Source organism: Zea mays, chromosome 7 (assembly GCF_902167145.1).
Source record: "Zea mays cultivar B73 chromosome 7, Zm-B73-REFERENCE-NAM-5.0, whole genome shotgun sequence".
In the NCBI taxonomy this organism is placed as follows: Eukaryota; Viridiplantae; Streptophyta; class Magnoliopsida; order Poales; family Poaceae; genus Zea; species Zea mays.
The window spans coordinates 29,913,566-29,931,897 of NC_050102.1; the positions used below are offsets into that span (position 1 = coordinate 29,913,566).

General features: G+C 42.4%; 1 protein-coding gene across 2 annotated transcripts; it reads right to left on the minus strand.

The window, feature by feature from the left end:
• Positions 1-853: 853 nt before the first annotated feature.
• Positions 854-18,131, minus strand: LOC103632202 (uncharacterized). 2 transcript variants are annotated; one of them, XR_555757.3, is made up of 4 exons: positions 17,012-18,131; positions 16,771-16,922; positions 1,288-1,349; positions 854-1,212 (listed from the first exon to the last, which is right to left on the minus strand). XR_555757.3 is itself a non-coding variant. In XM_035960871.1 (3 exons), the coding sequence occupies exon 2, from the start codon at positions 14,450-14,452 to the stop codon at positions 12,689-12,691; it is 1,764 nt and encodes a 587-aa protein (XP_035816764.1). In that variant the 5' UTR covers positions 14,453-16,922; positions 17,012-18,131; the 3' UTR covers positions 11,575-11,765; positions 11,848-12,688. The 2 variants fall into 2 exon arrangements, 1 of the variants encoding a protein (XP_035816764.1); XM_035960871.1 differs by lacking the exons at positions 854-1,212; positions 1,288-1,349 and adding an exon at positions 11,575-11,765 and having other exon boundaries at positions 11,848-16,922.
• Positions 18,132-18,332: the final 201 nt, after the last annotated feature.

The window sequence follows — 18,332 nt, forward strand, 5'->3', positions numbered from 1 at the left end:
CCCATGTTTTCTAATCACCTGCTAATTAGTAGTAAAGATAGATGAAAAAAACTTTTGCTTTTGAACTAATTAGAAACTTGGAGACAAAAGAAAAACAAAACATTTTATGTATCCCTTTTCTACCAATCTCGAGGACAAGATAATCTTTAAGGGGGGTAGAATTTGTGAAACCCTAGTTTAGGATTTATAAGAGTTTCTCCAAAAAGTTTGAGTTAAAATGACTTTTAATAGATTCCTTTCTTTATAAAGTATATCTCTCTAAGGTAAATGAATACTAATATTAAGGGTTGATATTCAAAACCTAGATCCAAAAAAACTAAAAGTTGGAACAATAATTAAAAGAAAGGCTTTCAACCTATTTATTATTCTCTTTATAACTATGTAATTAAAGCACTTGTTAATAATATTTAAACTAAAATAATACATGGTGAAGAGTATATATTAACTTCTCCTAAACTAAATAAAGTATTAAGTATTGAAAATTATGCATAAATTTGTTGCAATGACTACACTTTCAAAAACAACATTTTCCCTAAAATTTGGGTTTTTACATAATTGAAATATTTTGCTTAAAGTAAATAAAATAGCTAATATATATAAAATATATGCATTCATGCTGGTACTTAGGGATGGCAGCGGGTCGAGTTGTGTTCGGGTATAATAATACCCGACCTGATATCATACCGACCCTTCTACAAATATCCATACCCACCAAGCCAATTGGGCAAAACAATGTACCCGTACCCGTGCCCACCGGGTACCCGTCGGGTATCGGGTATCCGGTGGATATGCTGCTGTAAAATATAAATCAGCATGTAAATTGATGAGCAACATAGTTTATGACAACTAGGAGTTGAAGAACATCATCACAACATGTGAAATTGATAAGCAAAGCAACATCACAAATTTACAAATCATAGTACAGTTCATGAGTCATGATAATTGACACGTCCAGGAGACCAGGACTACAGGTCCACATAGTTCAATAGTTACTGGCAGTTGACACTTGACAGAATGACAGTTCACACAACACAAATATAAGCAACAACACAGTGACAACAAGTCCATGATGTTCATGTAGTAGCAGGCAGCCAGCAACTTCATAGTAGCAGCAGCCAGCCGGCAAGCCCCAACAAATTGATAGATTGCAGCAGCAGCAAGCAAGCCCCAACATCAATATCATGGATCAATGATTTCATATTGCATGCCATCCTAACAAAGTGACAGATCATATAGTTATTCAAATAGAAATTTAGTAAAATATAGAATGTCTAAATTTCAATATACCGTTGCATCATCTTCATCATAAAGACAAGTCATGAGTGCATTTAGTACATGAGATCCATGACCTAATCAAAGAGAAGTTTGAAAGATTAGTGCTATCAAGTGAAAGGAATGAAAATAAAACAACATTATTGATCTACTAGTGTTCATTCCAAGCATGTCAGTGCGAACCCAAGCTTGCATACACATCGAGGCTTCCACCATTTTTGGGGCTAGTCTACTACGACTTGGGCTAATGACCCTCCCACCCGTACTAAAGACAGACTCGGAAGCCATGGTTGTCACAGGAATAGACATGATATCTTGGGCAATCTTTCTCAAAGTGGGATACTTCACCCCTGCCACATTCCACCAACCAATGATGTCTAAGTTTGTAGTTCTAGCCAACATTTCTTCTTCCAAATATAGATCCAATTCTGTGCTAACAAAAGCAGTTGGGGCAGTAGGTTCAGCAAATAAATATTGATAAAAAATGTCAAAAACAGTTGCATCCCCTTCATTTTGGATTGTACTACTGCTAGAAGGCCCAACGCCATCTGTTGTGCCAAACCCCTCCATGGAACCTTGATATTCCTTCACTAAGTCAACCGACTGTTGGGGGTCTTCTACTCTGTCGAAGGTCCTCAAGACGAAGGTCCTGCATAGAAGTAACAATGCAGAATGCCGAAGCTCGGTAGCTTCCGTTCAGACCAAGCAAAGAAGAAAAAAGGACTAGTTAGACCTTCTTAGTTTAAATTGCTTGTAAACTAATGTTCAAAGACATGGATGTAATTTTACCCGTGCTGCGTCTCGTGCCTATAAATAGATGAACTGTACCCCGTACAATTCACGCTGAATTGTATTCACTCTCTCGCATCCTCGCCTTCAAGCAACGAAGGTATCAATGTAATATTAACATTGTTGATGTTCATATATGTTTTATGGAACAAAAGAATAAATGAATTATTAAGATATGACTATCCTATTCATTCCTTCGCATTCCCATCCCTGTATTGATATGATGAAGGTATGTCCTTCTTAACCTTCGTCCGAGAAGCATTATACCCGTAAGGAGATAATGCTTCGGGGGACGAAGGTCCTTAACGATTAACAATTGTGTTGCCTTGTTCTTGACTCACAGCATTTGAGAACAAGTGACCAACATTGGCGCCCACCGTGGTTGCTTGGTGCCTATTCGAGGGCTGAAGATGATGCTATGACAACAGCCTTCGGGGGTCGAGGCAAAAACAGACTGAATAGAGTTTTTGATGTCATCGGGTTTGTATACCCGGATTACTGTTATTCTTCACGAAAGCAAGGAAAGAAAAGAAAACCGCTGCTTTGGCAATTTCTAGCATGCTGAAGCTGAAAAAAGTTAAGGTTCTAACACACCGCCCCAAGCGTGTTGAAATGGCCGAAGAACCGAGGCCTATTGAGGGGTCTTCTTCTGTATCTAAGCCAAGTCGCTCTGCTCCTGCCGAAGCTAGGACAGAATCGACCATAGAGCCAGAACTAAAGACGACATCAGAGCAATCGAAGGCTTTGAGTCCGTTGCAAGAGACGGAGCTGCCGAGGGCATCAAAGATTCCTACAGCAACTCCAAGGAGGAGGAGAAAGGCCAGCGTACTAGACGCTGTCATGGAATCAGTGAAGGTACAAACTCCCGCTTCAGCACCTGATACAGGGAGCGAAGCCTTAAAGAAATTTGACGAAGATTGCATGCGCAAGCTATTTCTAAGGCTGGACCCTCAGCTCCCGCCGAAGCATGCCCTTCGAGGGCTGCTCCTGTAACCGTGGAAAAAGAAAGTGTGCCTGAGGAACTTAAGTCTCCTGCTCCCGAGGCATCTATCGAAGAGCTGGAATTTATCGTGCGACATGCTTCAGGGAAGCAATTGTCAGAGGAACAGATTGACGAAGCTAGACAATATGCCAGGGATCTGAAGTATCCACAAGGATCCTTGGTATACAGCGGCACTAATGAAGATGCCTTTTTATATTGCCTTCCGGATAATAAGGAGATATCTGTTTGCCGAGAGATGATGAGGAACATGGAGTTCCCGAAGCTCGAGCTCGATCTGTCTGCAATGTCAAAGGATGATCTTGCAGATAGCCTTGCTTACAATAGCTTGAAGGTACATATACTTTTGTTGTAAAATAAACTATGTTTGTTGGTTTTCTTGCTATCATTATGTTCTCACATATATTTTTTGTTTTTAGGGATTGATTCTAAGTAAGGCTTTAAGACCTCAAAAGGAAGCAGATGACGAGAGCTGCCAGATAGCTCTTGGAAATCTTCAATAAGAGGTCATCACATTAAGGAACGAAGCTTTTGAAAAAGATAAGATACTATTTTCCTTAGTGGAGAAGTTGAAAACTTGTGAAGCCAAGCTTAGTGCTCAAGACGAAGCCCATAAAGCTGAGGTCGAAGATTTGAAGAAAAAACTTGCTGAAATGAATGAAAATTTTGAAGTTGCAAAGGCTAAGCAAGAAATAAGTGAAATGGAGAGATCCAAGGTGCGAAAGAATGTTGAAGAGCTTCGGGATTCCAAGGAGAGATGCTATGAAACATCCATAGAATGCGCGAAGAAACTGAAAGATAGCTTTGCAAAGGTGGGAGCATACTCTTCGGAACAAAAATTTATTCGCGGTGATCCCGAAGGAGTTATCCAGTGGATTGGCGAAGAAGCCGAAGCTTTCGATGAAATACTCGACGATCGCGGGGATTTCTGCGCATTCGCCGATGAACGAGGGGTCGCTTAATTTTAGAAAAGGCCGGTTGTGAACATGTTAAGGCCGTAGCCCAGCCAGAATATATTTTCTCAACTGATGACACGGAGGACCCCTCGGCCGAAGCTTCTTTGCTAGGCGGGAGGTTTTATTCTAATGTCTGGATGAAGGACGGTAGTGAGATGGCTGATGATGCCATTAAAAAGAATGAAAAAGAATCTCACGACGCTCGAGAAAAGGCAAAACAAGCTGAAGAAGCTGTTGAACGCGCCATGATTATAGGTACTTCTATTTAAAGTTTTGCTTCGTCATTCGTTTCTAGTTTCGAAGTTTATCAACATATTCTTTTATTGCAGCTGGGCTTTCACCACCACCGGAGCCGTACAACCCTGAGGGCGATCCAGTTATGAAAGAAGCTTTGGATATCATGAAGATTGCTAACGAAGTCGTTGAAGAAGTTGTCGACAGACTATTACATGAAGCTGTTGAAAAAATACTGAAGGAAGATTAAATTCTTGTATGCTAGAAGATGTAAACTTGTGTATGGTTGCCGCCATGTGTAGTTAACAAACATCAAGTATTTGTATGTACATTAACGTAATATATCTCTTTGTGATGCATGAAATCTACATATGTACCGTTTTTGAGCCTTTGGCGAAAAAACACCTTCCCTTCTTTTCATGGTTCGCAAAGAGAATTTTCCTTATGCCATTGTTGACAAAAGTTGGCCTTGTGTAATACAATGTGTCTACCGAAGGTACATGTTGTGCTATAGCACATTCTTTTGTGATTCAACAAATATTTTTGAAGGAGCAATTTCCCTTCTTCTCCACGACTTTTTGCTGGTGCAAAATGATGTATGATGCGATGCTATGTGATGTGATATGATGGTATGATGCAGAATGATGTTTATGCCAAAGATGAAAAACCCACACGAACACACATCTAGACTCTGCATCCCCTTAGGAATGACTTTGGAGTCTCTTCACCTTTTACTTAGGTGGTATTTCAGCTCTGCATCCCCTTAGGAACGACTTTGGAGCTAAGCTCTGCATCCCCTTAGGAATGACTTTTGATCTTCTTCACCTTTTACTTAGGTGGCATTCGAGCTCTGCATCCCCTTAGGAACGACTTTTGAGCTTCTTCACCCTTTACTTAGTTGGCATCTTAGCTCTGCATTCCCTTAGGAATGACTTTTGAGCTTCGGAACTTACTCTGCTCTCCCTTAGGAACGTCTTTGGAGCTTCAGAACTTAGTTTTGTCACACTCGATGGTGTAACCACATGTTTATTACATCAAGCTGAAGGTTAAACCTTCCTGTATTGTATTTTGCAATAGAAATATAAAAAGCAGAAAATAATAGAAATGGAACACATTAGGGCTTTCTTTTGGCCAAAACGATGTGTCATCTTCAGTAGATGTGCCTGGATTCGGGCACAATGCTATTTACTGTGCGAGCTTCAGACTGCTCCCGAAGGTCACATTGTTGTTGAGGCCGAGGGTGCCTTTCTGGCTGCTGATCATGGTTTGGGGCATGGGCCATTGGTGGCGGTGATGGTAATTGAGCCCAAGAGGCTTGGGAGTGACTTGTTGAAGCTGCAAAAGCCGTAGGTTGTTGGTTGCCTAAATATTTTGGGATGTATGGAGAGTAGCACGAAGCAGTATGGAGGACTTGCTTTAGCTGACTCTGCCGCGCCTAGGCTTCAGCAATTTCCTTTTGCTTCTGGATTGTGACCTGGCACATCCTTATTGTGTGGCCCTTGTCCTCGCCACATAAGAGGCAGTACAACTTCCTTGGTTGATTACCGTACCTCCCTCCACTGAAGCTTCTTCCTCCTCTGCCTCTCGAAGCTAGTGGTCTATAAGAAGTCTGCTGCATGCTTGAAGACTGTGAGCTATGATGGCTGCTTTGAGCATTATTGGCCCTTTAATTGTTGGCATTGGAGTTATGGATTGACCTGACATGCTTGGGATGAAGTATTCCTCCGAAACCCCTGGTCATTTCAGAAAACTTGTATGCTTCCTCCCTTCTTTGGCGGAAATCATTATTGGCCTGGATGTACTCATCCATCTTCTGAAGGAGCTTCTCCAGGGTTTGTGGGGGCTTCCTGGCAAAATATTGGACTGTTGGTCCTGGCCGAAGTCCCTTGATCATGGCCTTAATGACAATTTCATTGGGCACTGTAGGCGCTTGTGCTCTCAAACGCAGGAACCTTCAGACATACACCTGAAGGTACTCCTCATGGTCTTGCGTGCATTGAAACAAAGCCTGAGCAGTGACTAGCTTCGCCTGAAAGCCTTGGAAGCTAGTGACTAGCATATCCTTGAGCTTCTGCCATGATGTGATTGTTCCCGGCCGAAGGGAGGAATACCATGTCTGGACCACACTGCTGACTACCATGACAAAGGACTTTGCCATGACAGCAGTGTTGCCCCCATACGAGGATATTGTTGCCTCGTAGCTCATCAGAAATTGCTTTGGATCTGAGTGCCCATCATAAATGGGCAACTACGGTGGCTTGTAGGATTATGGCCATGGGGTAGCCTGCAATTCTGCTGCCAAAGGAGAAGCATCATCAAAAGTAAAGTTACCATGATGAAAGTCATCATACCATTCATCTTTGTTGAATGAGCTCTCCTGACGAAGCTCTCTATGCTGAGGCCTTTGGTCCTGGTCATCTTGAGTAAGATGACGCATGTCCTCAGCTGCGTCGTCAATCTTCTTCTGAAGATCAGCCAGCCGTAGCATTTTCTCCTTTTTTCTTTGTACTTGGTGATGGATTACTTCTAGATCCCTGATCTCCTGGTCAAGCTGGTCCTCCTGAAGAGTTGGGCTGGTGGCCTTCCTCTTTTGGCTTCTAGCCTCTCGCAGGGAGAGTGTGTCCTGATTTGTGTCCAGTGGCTGCAGGGTAGCCCCTGGCACTGTTGCCTTCTTCGGCGGCATGTCGAAGGTGGATGCTTTGCTGAAGGTTGTGGAAGTGAGTTCACCAGAGGAATACCTTCAGCTCAAGTATTATCCCCACAATGATGCAATGGTCATTTCTTGTGTCATCATGGGGTTTCTGGTCCACAATGTCCTAGTGGACATGGGCAGTGCGGCAGATATTATCTTCGCAAAGGCTTTCAGGCAGATGCAAGAGCCAAATGACAAGATACATGATGCAACACACCCACTTTGCGGCTTCGGAGGAAGACAGATCGTGGCGCTTGACAAGATAATTGTGCCAGTCACCTTTGGTTATGTTCACAACACAAGGACAAAACAGGTTGTCTATGACATTGTCGATATGGACTATCCTTACAATGCAATCATTGGACGAGGGACACTGAATGCCTTCGAAGCAATACTTCATCCAACATATCTTTGCATGAAGATACCTTCAGAACAAGGGCCCATTGCTGTGCATGGAAGCCAAGAGGATACCAGGAGAGCCGAAGGAAGCTGGACGAATTCAAAGGAAATCCATAATATAGATGAAGTCAAAGCTTATCAGCAATATAAGCATAAAAGAGAAAAGGCTGCTTCAGCAGATCAACCAAAGCCCATGCTTTTGTGTGAAGACATAGCCGAGAAAAAAGTGTTATTGGGATCTCAATTATCTGATGAACAAGAGAAGACCTTGCTAAGATTTCTGTTCAACAACAAAGATGTTTTTGCTTGGTCGGCCAATGATATCTGCGGTGTCAATAAAGATATTATCGAGCATTCACTTAATGTAGACCCAGCCTTCAGACCAAGAAAGGAGAGCCTTCAGAGAATGTCCGATGATAAAGACGAAGGTGCACGAAGCGAAGTGAAAAGACATATGAGTGCTTGTGTTATTAGAGAAGTGACATACCTAGATTGGCTGGCTAATACTGTCATGGTAAAAAAAGCCAATGGGAAATGGAGAATGTGCATTGACTTTACAGATCTGAATAAGGCATGCCGAAGGATGAATTCCTATTGCCAAGAATAGATTCCCTTGTGGATGCAGCAGCTACTTTGGAGCTCATGAGCTTATTGGACTGCTACTCAGGCTATCATCAAATCTGGATGAAGGAGGAGGATGAGCCAAAGACAAGCTTCATAACTCCTAGTGGAACCTATTGTTACCTTCGGATGCCCGAGGGGCTCAAGAATGCTGGAGGAAGCTTTAGCAGGATGACTGCCAAAGTTCTTCACTTCCAAATTGGCAGAAATGAGCTGACATATGTTGATGATATCATAGTAAAGAGCACAAAGCAAGAAAACCATGTTACTGATTTGCAAGAGACATTTGCCAACTTCAGACGTGCTGGTCTTAAATTAAATCTAGAAAAAATGCGTCTTTGGAGTGAAGAAGGGCAAGTTTCTTGGTTGCTTGGTATCAACAAAGGGTATCGAAGCTAATCCAAGTAAGATAGAAGCCATACTTCGAATGGAGCCACAGAAGTCAAGGAAGGGTGCCCAAAGATTGACAGGGAGCCTGGCATCATTGAACATATTCATTTTAAGGTCAGCAGAGAGGAACTTGCCATTCTTCGAAGTGCTGAAGTTAGCCAAAGTCTTTCAATGGGGACCAAATCAGCAGAAAGCCTCTGAAGAACTGAAACAATATTTAATAGAGCTGACAACTTTAACTCCGCCTTCGTCAGGAACTCCATTGCTGTTGTATGTAGCTGCTTCTCATGCTGCAGTTAGTGCATCACTGGTGCAAGAGAAGCAGAAGGGCCAGGCAAGAAACACACGTGCTAGTTTACTTCGTTTCCGAGGTGCTTAGTGCATCAAAGAAAAATTATACAGAGATAGAGAAGGTACTATATGTTGTACTAATGGCTTCTAGGAAGCTTCGGCATTATTTTCAAGCATACCACATCATAGTACCTTCTTCGTAACCTCTCAAGGACATAATGGGGAATAGAGAGGCCACAGGAAGAGTTGGAAAATGGGTTGCAGAACTGAACGAATTCACTATTGATTCCATTCATAGATCTTCGATCCAATCCCAGGCGTTAACAGACTTCATTGCTGATTGGACGCCAGGGGCTCAGGACGAAGAGAAAACAACCGATGCCGAAGCCTGGACAGTATTTTGTGATGGGTCTAGGGGAACCTTCGGCGCAGGAGCATCAGCTGTCTTGATTTCACCATCAAAAATCAAAACCTGCTATGCAGCAAGATTGGACTTCAATTGCACAAATAATATTGCAGAGTACGAAGCCCTTCTCTTGGGGCTCCGAAAGCTTAAAGCAATGGGAATAAGAAGGGAAATACTCAAATCTAACTCATAGGTCATCTCAGGTCATGTTGACAAAAGCAGGAAAGCAAGAGACCCAAAGCTAGAAAAATATTTGGATGCAGTCCGAAGGATGGAGGCTTCCTTCGAAGGTTTTTCTGTAAAAAATATTCCGAGAGGAGAAAACGAGCACGCAGATTTGCTAGCTAAATCAGCGGCACAGGGGCTCCCGTTACCTTCAGAGGTTTTCTTTGAAACAATAAAATCACCTTCGGTTGAGCTCATGGAAAGAGCGGTGCTCACAATTTCACCAGTACATAGTGAAGATTGGAGGACTAAGATTGTACCTTTTCCTCCAAGGCAACTGTCTTTCGGACGACAAAGTTTACAATAAAAGAATGGAAGCAAGGACAAGACCATCTGTAATCATAGAAGGGGAGTTATACAAACACGGAGTCTGCTCTCCATTGCTCAAGTGCCTGTCCAGAGCCGAAGGTCAGGAATTGATGAAGGAAATCCATGCAGGTTTATGTGGGACTCATATTGGGTCTAGGTCTCTGCTGGGGAAAGTTTTTAGACAAGGTTTTTACTGGCCGAAGGCAGCTTCGGATGCAGCAAATTTGGTTCAAAAATGTGAAAATTGCCAAAGATGCACCAGAGACCAGAAGCGACCTTCGTCTCTAACCCAGCTAATACAGCCAACTTGGCCATTGCAAAGATGGGGCTTGGACTTGTTAGGTCCACTTCCACCAGCGCAAGGGAACTTGAAATATGTAGTGGTGGCAGTGGAGTACTTTTCTAAGTGGATTGAGGCAAAGCCCTTAGCTACAATAACTTCGGGCACACTACAGAAATTCTTCTGGTAGAATATTATTTGTCGCTTTGGTGTGCCGAAGGCTATCACCATTGATAACGGAACTCATTTCGATGATGAAACATCCAAAACCTTTTGTAACCAGATTGGTACAAAAATACACTTCACATCAGTGAGGCATCCAGAGTCAAATGGACTGGTAGAAAGGGCAAACAGAATTATAATAACAGGAATAATGAAGTCAGTCTTCAATCAACCCAAAGGGAAGTGGCCAGACGAATTAATAAAGGTAGTGTGGAACCACAACACTGTTGTTTCAAGGTCAAAAGGATTTACTCCGTTCAAGCTTCTGTTCGGTGACGAAGCAATAACTCCGGAAGAAGCAAGAACGGGTTCAATAAGAACCATAGCCTCGACAGAGGATGAAGGTGATTGCCAAGTAACAAAAGACACCATAGAAGAGATTAGACTACAAGCAATAGAACACATCAATAAGTATCAGGCCGAAACAATCAAATGGCATGACAGAAAGGTAAAATTGAAGAATATTAAGCCAGGACTTTTGGTGCTTTGAAGAGTGGCCAACCCTGATATAGTGGGGAAGCTTCAGCTCAAGTGGGAAGGTCCCTTTTTGGTGGTGTCTTCGTCAAGACCTGGATCTTACAGATTGAAAAACATGGACAACAACGACATACCAAGGTCTTGGAATGCGGATGAGCTTCGTCGGTATTATGTGTAAACAATGTAATTTTCTTATTTTTTCCTATGACACCCTTTTCCTTTCAAGTGGGGAGAAAGGTTTTTAATGGAGCCATAGATTGTAATTTTCATTTTTTGTTTAGCCATATGCAATACAAGGGCCAAATTTCCCCACATATAAAATGTAACAAAAAGGAACGCACCATCGAGTGCAAGAGGCCATGGAGAAGCTCAAAAGTCGTCCCTAAGGGGATGCAGAGCTAACATGTCATCTAAAGTGGTGAAGAAGCTACAAAATCATTCCTAAAGTAACGCAAAGTAAGTCACGAAGCTCCAAAGTCATTCCTAAGGGAATGCAAAGCTAAAATGCCACCTAAATCAAAGGTGAAGAAGCTCAAAAGTCGTTCCTAAGGGAATGCAGAGCTTAAATGCCACCTAAGTAAAGGGTGAAGAAGCTCCAAAGTCATTCCTAAGGGGATGCAGAGCTTAGCTCAAAAGTCGTTCCTAAGGGGATGCGGAGCTGAAATACCACCTAAATAAAAGGTGAAGAGACTCAAAAGACGTTCCTAAGGGGATGCAGAGTCTGGGTGCGTTTTTGGCATACATTTGCATTTTTTCATCACATCATCCTTTGCATTCATGTGAGCATACATTGGACATTCGTAGGCTCATCATCATGACATAAAGCATATACATTAATAGGAAGAACAGGAAATGCCCGTCCTTGATGAGAAAACGCTTTGTTGTATACGAAGATGCTTCGTTTTTAATGAAATGCTTTGATGCGAACGAAAAGAAGGGAAGGTGTTTTTCGCCTTCGGCTCAAAAGATTACAAGTATTGGTTTCGTCCACAACAAAGCAATTCACACATGAGCGAAAGGTAAAATGGTATTACAAGGTATTAATAAATATGTACAACATTTTTTCCAATTATCAATTACAATTCTTAGCCATATGATACAGAGAGTTCCTAAGTCTTTCTATAGATAAGTACAAAAGGAGATTCTAGAGTCTTTGGTACTTCGGCACAAGCTTCGGCTTAGCGACCTTCGGCGCCATCATCCTGTAGACAAGACAAGGTATAAGGTAATTGAAAATTTAATAAGGAAAAATCAAGGTAAAAAGACAAAGGTAAAGTTTCATACTGAGTTAAGCAGTTTTCGTGCTTCATCCCCGGCCAATTCACGCCCGCCCTTTGCCCAAATTTGGGTAATAAATCTATTTCCTATGCTTCGAGCCTCAGTTGGAACGTCAACCAAGTCTAATGATGAAAGATTGAAATTTGTCTTGTTGACGGCCCTCGTGTGATTGCACCCGGCCTTCATAAATGCTTCAGCTGTGCCGTGTGAAGCCACCAGGGCACAGAAATAGTTGTGCCCAGTTATAACTTCATCAAGGGCTTCAACTTCATTTTCAATATGATCGAAGGCCCTAGGGATGTCTTCGGTAGAAGGGGTGACTTCTTCAGAAGTGGCTCCGACTGAATTAAATATCTCCTTCAATCGATTAATGCATTGGGCGGCAAAGTCGGAGCATTTGTCCCGAAGATTCTTAATAGTTTCACTTAGCTTCGCCTTCCTTTCAGCTTCGGCTTCGACCTTTGCTTTGAGTTCCTTCGTTTCATGGTCGAAGCGCTCTGACCTTTCATTCAAGGTTGCTCGAGCTTCGATTAGCTCTTCGCTCAGCTTATCATTCTGAGACCTTGCTTCTACGAGAGAACCTTCGGCTGATTGCAGCAGGTTGTCTTTTTCTTTTAAAGAATCTTCAAGTTTCTTAATCTTATCTTCTAAGCCTTCAATAATAATTTCGTTTCTTTTGTCTTTAATATCCTGCTGCATTTTCAACGCCTTGCTTAATAACATACCCTGCAAAACAAGTTAAATTTAGAATACTCAAACCATTACGAAGGTAATATAAAAAAAGAGAGAGTTTAGAGAAAAGCCTCACCTTGAAATCGGAATAAAACAAGCTACCGACAATATGTTGTCATCTGTAACAGCTAATGTCAGACTCCAACTTCGGGAATCCAACGCTCTTGGATAAAGTGCCTACAATCTTCGCCCCGGCGCGGTCGCGAATGCATCCTAAGATTTCTTCATCGACCCCACCTAAGAGCATGGACCCCGGTTGGTAGCCGCAAGACATAGCGAACTCTTTCAACTCTAATTTATCTTCCACAGAAAGTTCCTGGCCACCTAGGTGTCGAAGGTCAAAATCTTTCTCTTCTAAAGGAGTATCATCAATTTTCTTCCCTTTATCAGGCACTGCGGCCATGCCTCCCTCCGCAACCACACCTGTCTTCTCCGCAACCACATCTGATATAAGTTTGTCAATTTCTGACATTGTGGCTGCGAGTTCTTCAGCTTCGGCTCCGCCAGCATCTTCAGTATCCACCGGAATTGTTGCTTTCACCGCCGAAACTGAAGGCAACGTTTGCTTAATAGCTTGCATTACGTTCATAATCCGCTGTTTCTTTTGCCCTCCAACCTTCTCCTCCGCAGCCGAAGGCACCTTCATCTTCTGTAAAAGGTTGGTCAGCTCCGATCTCAGAGGACTTATCAGCTTGAATGGTGAGGATTCAGTCATTACCTTCAGAATTTCCGCCACCTCGACAGCAGTGGGCGACGAAGGGTTTAAGGTCTCCTTCGGTGCTTCATCTACCTTCAGTTGGCCAGAAGGTATCTCATCAAGTTTTCTTTTCTTAGGGGCTTGCGCCTTCGGCTTCGGTGCCACTTTCGCCTTCTTCAGAGCCTTTTCGTCTGCTTTCACGGACCGGGCAGTTTCTCTACTCAGAATGCTGACAACTCTTTTTCTCTTTGCTCCCTCGGCCCCTTTGTCAAGTCTCTCATAATCTGGATATTCAAAGTTCAGTACATCCATTACTCGATTTAGCCTTCGTTTCGGTCGGGTGCCGAAGGCAACAGTCATTAGTTGATCCTCTTTCTTTGTGTAATTGCCAAGAATCTCGTTGCACATAGTTTCGATCATCTCTAGCCATTCAGTGCACGATTTCTTGAATTGCTTCTCAAATTTAAAACGGTAGGGGAACCGAACAAGTTCATATTTCTTTCCCCCTTCTTTCTTCTTCGGCATCCCCCAACCGCTAGAGGTCGGAAAAGTCATGTTTACCAGGTATTCCTGTACTAAATCCCTGGTGCTGATTTCGGCAGCCACCACTCTGAATTCAACCTCGGCCAGCTGGCACGGGGAGCCGAGTTGCATATGGCACAATGGCCTTGTCATTCTGAAGCTTAATCGCATAGGACTCATAACCATGGTCATCAACTTCTCCCTCTTCTTCTCGTCAGCCTTCACATAGAACCACTCATTTGTCCACCCGGTTGGCCACTTGGTGCGGTAGCCGGTTACCGGGGTTCTAGTGTCCTTTCGGTACGCGATGTTATAGCATCCAAAGTTTTTGTGAAGGCCATCCGCCCTAGCCTTCGTCTGATAGTGCAACTCGTGCAGTCGGCAGAAACCTTCGGCATTAGCACTCATGCCTTGGCTTTGGAGAGCCCATATGTAAACACTTAGCTTAACAATGACATTTGGCGTTAGCTGATGAAGGTATATTTCAAACTTCTTCAAAACCTCTCCTATTATCTCATATAGAGGGAACCGAAGCCCTGCTCTGAAGAAGCTTTTAAAGGCAACAACTTCATCCTCCTTCGGCTCCGGAATCACCTCCTTGCCAGCAAAACAAATAAGTTTACTCTCAGCTTCCCAAAAATAGCCCAGCTTCTTCATCATAACCAGTAGGGATGTTCCTAAAACATCTGACTTGTATCAAAAATCTAATACTTTAGTATAGATATACATAGAATTTAAAGCTAATTTTTGGCAATGTTATTAAGAATATTATGAAGTATTTAAATATTTTTTATATATTTTTTTATGTATATTATTTTCTCCCTACAACAAAAAAAGGTGAAAAAACATCCGAATCCGTATTCGAATAGACATCCGAATTTTATATCAATTATTTAAAAATATATAGAATGAATTTAATGTTTATTTTTTGTGAAGATTAATAACCTCAATGCTAAAAACAAGAATATAAATTTACATAGCAAATTCTATATGTTATTTGTTCATAATCGAAGAAAGAAGACCAAAAATTTGACATCCGAATAAATATCCGGATCCATCCCTAATAACCAGGTCCTCCACTGACACGGTAGACTTTCCAAATTCAATGTGGCTCGGTTTCGACGGGCTCAAGATACTATTGTCTTCTTCAAACTCGTCATCACTCTCATCCTCAGCTATAGTTTGCTCAGCTTCGACAGTGTCATCTTCGGCAACGGCCTCTTCTAGCACCAGTAAACCCGATCGCCTCATCATTTCTGATATTGGCGCCATCTCTGTCATTTCAGCATCATCTCCCTCATGGGACACCCTAGCAGTGGATCTCACTCGGGCCATTTCAAGTATCACGATCCCTTAAAACGAAGTTTACTTCGAATGACGAAGAGTGTGTTTGGAAAGAGCAAACCAAAAAGCTTCGACTTTGGTTAAAATTTTTAACAGCACAATAGTGCAATGGCAATGAATGTTGTGGTAACTCTCACCAACTTGTTTGCTTATATAGTGCTGTAGGGGAAGAAGGCAAACCGCTAGACCACCCACACCAGTTGAGCAGTAGACCGCTCAGCGCTCGGAATATTTTAATCGTTCTTTGATAACGAGCTCAGGGAAGGTGTTTTTCGGACCTTCGACATTCCGAATCCTTTGTGCTTTTCGCAGATCGAACTCGTTATGAAAAGAACGGTCTAGCACCGTGAAGGGGCTACTATTGGGTGTCTTCTACTCTGCCGAAGGTCCTCAAGACGAAGATCCTGCATAGAAGTAACAATGCGGAATGCCGAAGCCCGGTATCTTCGGTTCAGACCAAGCAAAGAAGAAAAAAGGACTAGTTAGACCTTCTTAGTTTAAATTGCTTGTAAACTAATGTTCAAGGACATGAATGTAATTTTACCCGGGCTGCGTCCCGTGCCTATAAATAGATGAACAGTACCCCAGTACTGTTCATGCTGAATTGTATTCACTCTCTCTCATCCCCGCCTTCAAGCAAACCGAATGTATCAATGTAATATTAACATTGTTGATGTTCATATATGTTTTATGGAACGAAAGAATAAATGAATTATTAAGATATGACTATCATATTCATTCCTTCGCATTCCCATCCATGTATTGATATGATGAAGGTATGTCCTTCTTGGCCTTCGTCCGAGAAGCATTATACCCATAAGGAGATAATGCTTCGGGGGACGAAAGTCCTTAACGATTAATAATTGTGTTGCCTTGTTCTTGACTCACAACACATGAGAACAAGTGACCAACACCGACAGATCCTTAACTTTTGTAGTTTCTCTACCCACATTCTCATGTCCATAAATTTCAGTAAACATAGCACATAAGAACTTCATTTTAAACCAAGGATCTAGAACCGTGGCAACAGCCATAAGACCATGAACATCTGTCCAATATTTCAAATATTTATCTTTCAAGGCTGTTAACATGTCTTCTATGGTTGGGTTATCACTAGATCGCCATTTCTTAATAGCTAAATAAATTCCACATATTTTTGTGGAAAAAAGTTGGTTGTCACATATATAAGAAGTCCCAGACAACAGTTTTGTAATATCATAAAACAACCTCAACCTATCACAAAGATGCCTAGCAAAATTCCAATCTTCTTCTGTTGGTTGAAAAGGGGCACACAATTTTTCCTTTTTTGCTAGGCGATCAAAAACTAGAGTATAAAGCATTGCAGTGCTAAGCATTAGATATGTGGAATTCCATCTAGTTTTAACATCAAGTGCTATTCTTTTGTCATACTTAATGCCCTCTTGACCAACAACCTTTTCAAATTGTTCATGCCTTTTTGGTGTAGATGACCAAAACCCAACTGTGTCTCGAATCCTACCAATTCCCACTTCCATGACTTTTACTCCTAATGCATCCTTTATACTCATACCATCTTTGACAATAAGATTAATGATGTGAGCAGCACAACACATATGCAACAATTTGCTATGCAACATGAGGAAGGAAAGAGGTACCTTATATTGCATTTCCTTCATAACATTGTCATTGGTGCTACAGTTGTCAAGAGTTACAGTGGACACCTTTGTCAATCCCCCAATCCATGAGTACATCATGAAGTACATCACTTATGACTTCAGCTGTATGTGGGTGTAGCACATACATAAACCTACAAAATAGAATAACAAGAAGGTGTCCACTATAACTACTAGTATACATGCATGACAGCAGAAAAAACAACAAAGAAGCTTATATTACCTTAAAACATAGCTTTTTAGACTCCAATTTTCATCAATATAGTGTACAGTCAATACCATGTAACGCTTCTTTTGATGGTTTGTTGTCCACATATCTATGGTGACCGCAATACGAGATTGTTGTTGTTGGAACATTGTCACCATAGAGAGCTTTTGAACTTCATACATATCCAGAATATCCTTTCTAATGGTGTTTCTTGGCACTAATTTAAACAACAGTTGCTGGGAAGCACAAAACTTTCTAAAGCCTACATGGTCAACCATAGACAGCGGGTAATCATGCACACATATCATTAATGCAAGTTCTTTCCTAGCAACATCTTGATCAAATGCATACTTCTCTAGACAAAAACTATCATCTGGATTTTGTGAAAATTTCAAGGAGGACTATTTTAGGCCTTATCTAGCTTGTCATGACTAACATGTATTTATGTGGCTTTGTAAATGGCTGGTACCATTTTTACTTTTGGCTGTCAATAGTTTGCTCCACCCATTGCACTTAGCTTTCCATTTACCAGATACACTAACTCTAACAAAATCCTTCCATACTTTAGACTTCAACTTCCTCTTACACCCAACCTGTGTAGCATCATCTATTTCAACAATATCATTCCTTGTCCCTTGGGTTGCTGCATTAGATGGAGTGGGATCTCTAGAGCTACCAGCATCAGCAGGAGCTGCTCCTACGCTATTGCGACGGCTGCTACATTCTTGTGGAGTTGGCATGGGGCTTCTAACTGAGCACTGACTACTGAGTACCTAAGGGCCTCAGGGGTGGCATTGATCTACTAGTGGACGTCGTGGCTAGCTGGCTGTTGGCGGACGTCGTGGCTGCTGGCGGGCGTCGTGGGCTCGTGGCGCCGTGGATGCTGGGCGAGGCACGACCGTTCGACGGCTGGGGCGGTGGCTGATGCTGGTCGTCGAGGGCCAGCGCCGGTGGCGCGAATGCAGGGCCGGTAGCTGCCACGGATGCAAGGCTCGGCGACTCAGAGATCTAGAGTAGGTACCTGGAGGAGTGGGGGCTGGGTCGTTGGGGCGGCGGCGCAGAGAGCCAGGGACGCACGTCTCAGGGTTAGGAGAAAAGGAGTAGCAGGCTAGCAGCAGGGACACGGCGCTTGGGTGCTTGGTGGCCTTAGCCGGCTTTGGTTCATGGGCCAAAAACATAATATGTGAATTAATATTTCGGATATCCAGTGGATATCCGTGAATAAAATATACTATCTGTACCTTACTCGATATATTTAGGGTATCCGTCCTGACAAGACTCACGGATGAATTTTTATACCTGTATCTATTTCCATCGGGTACGAAACTCACGGATA

Bases quoted from the DNA above. Each gene is read 5' to 3' on its own strand.
- LOC103632202 (XM_035960871.1), bottom strand. From the start codon at position 14,452: ATGATGAAGAAGCTGGGCTATTTTTGGGAAGCTGAGAGTAAACTTATT.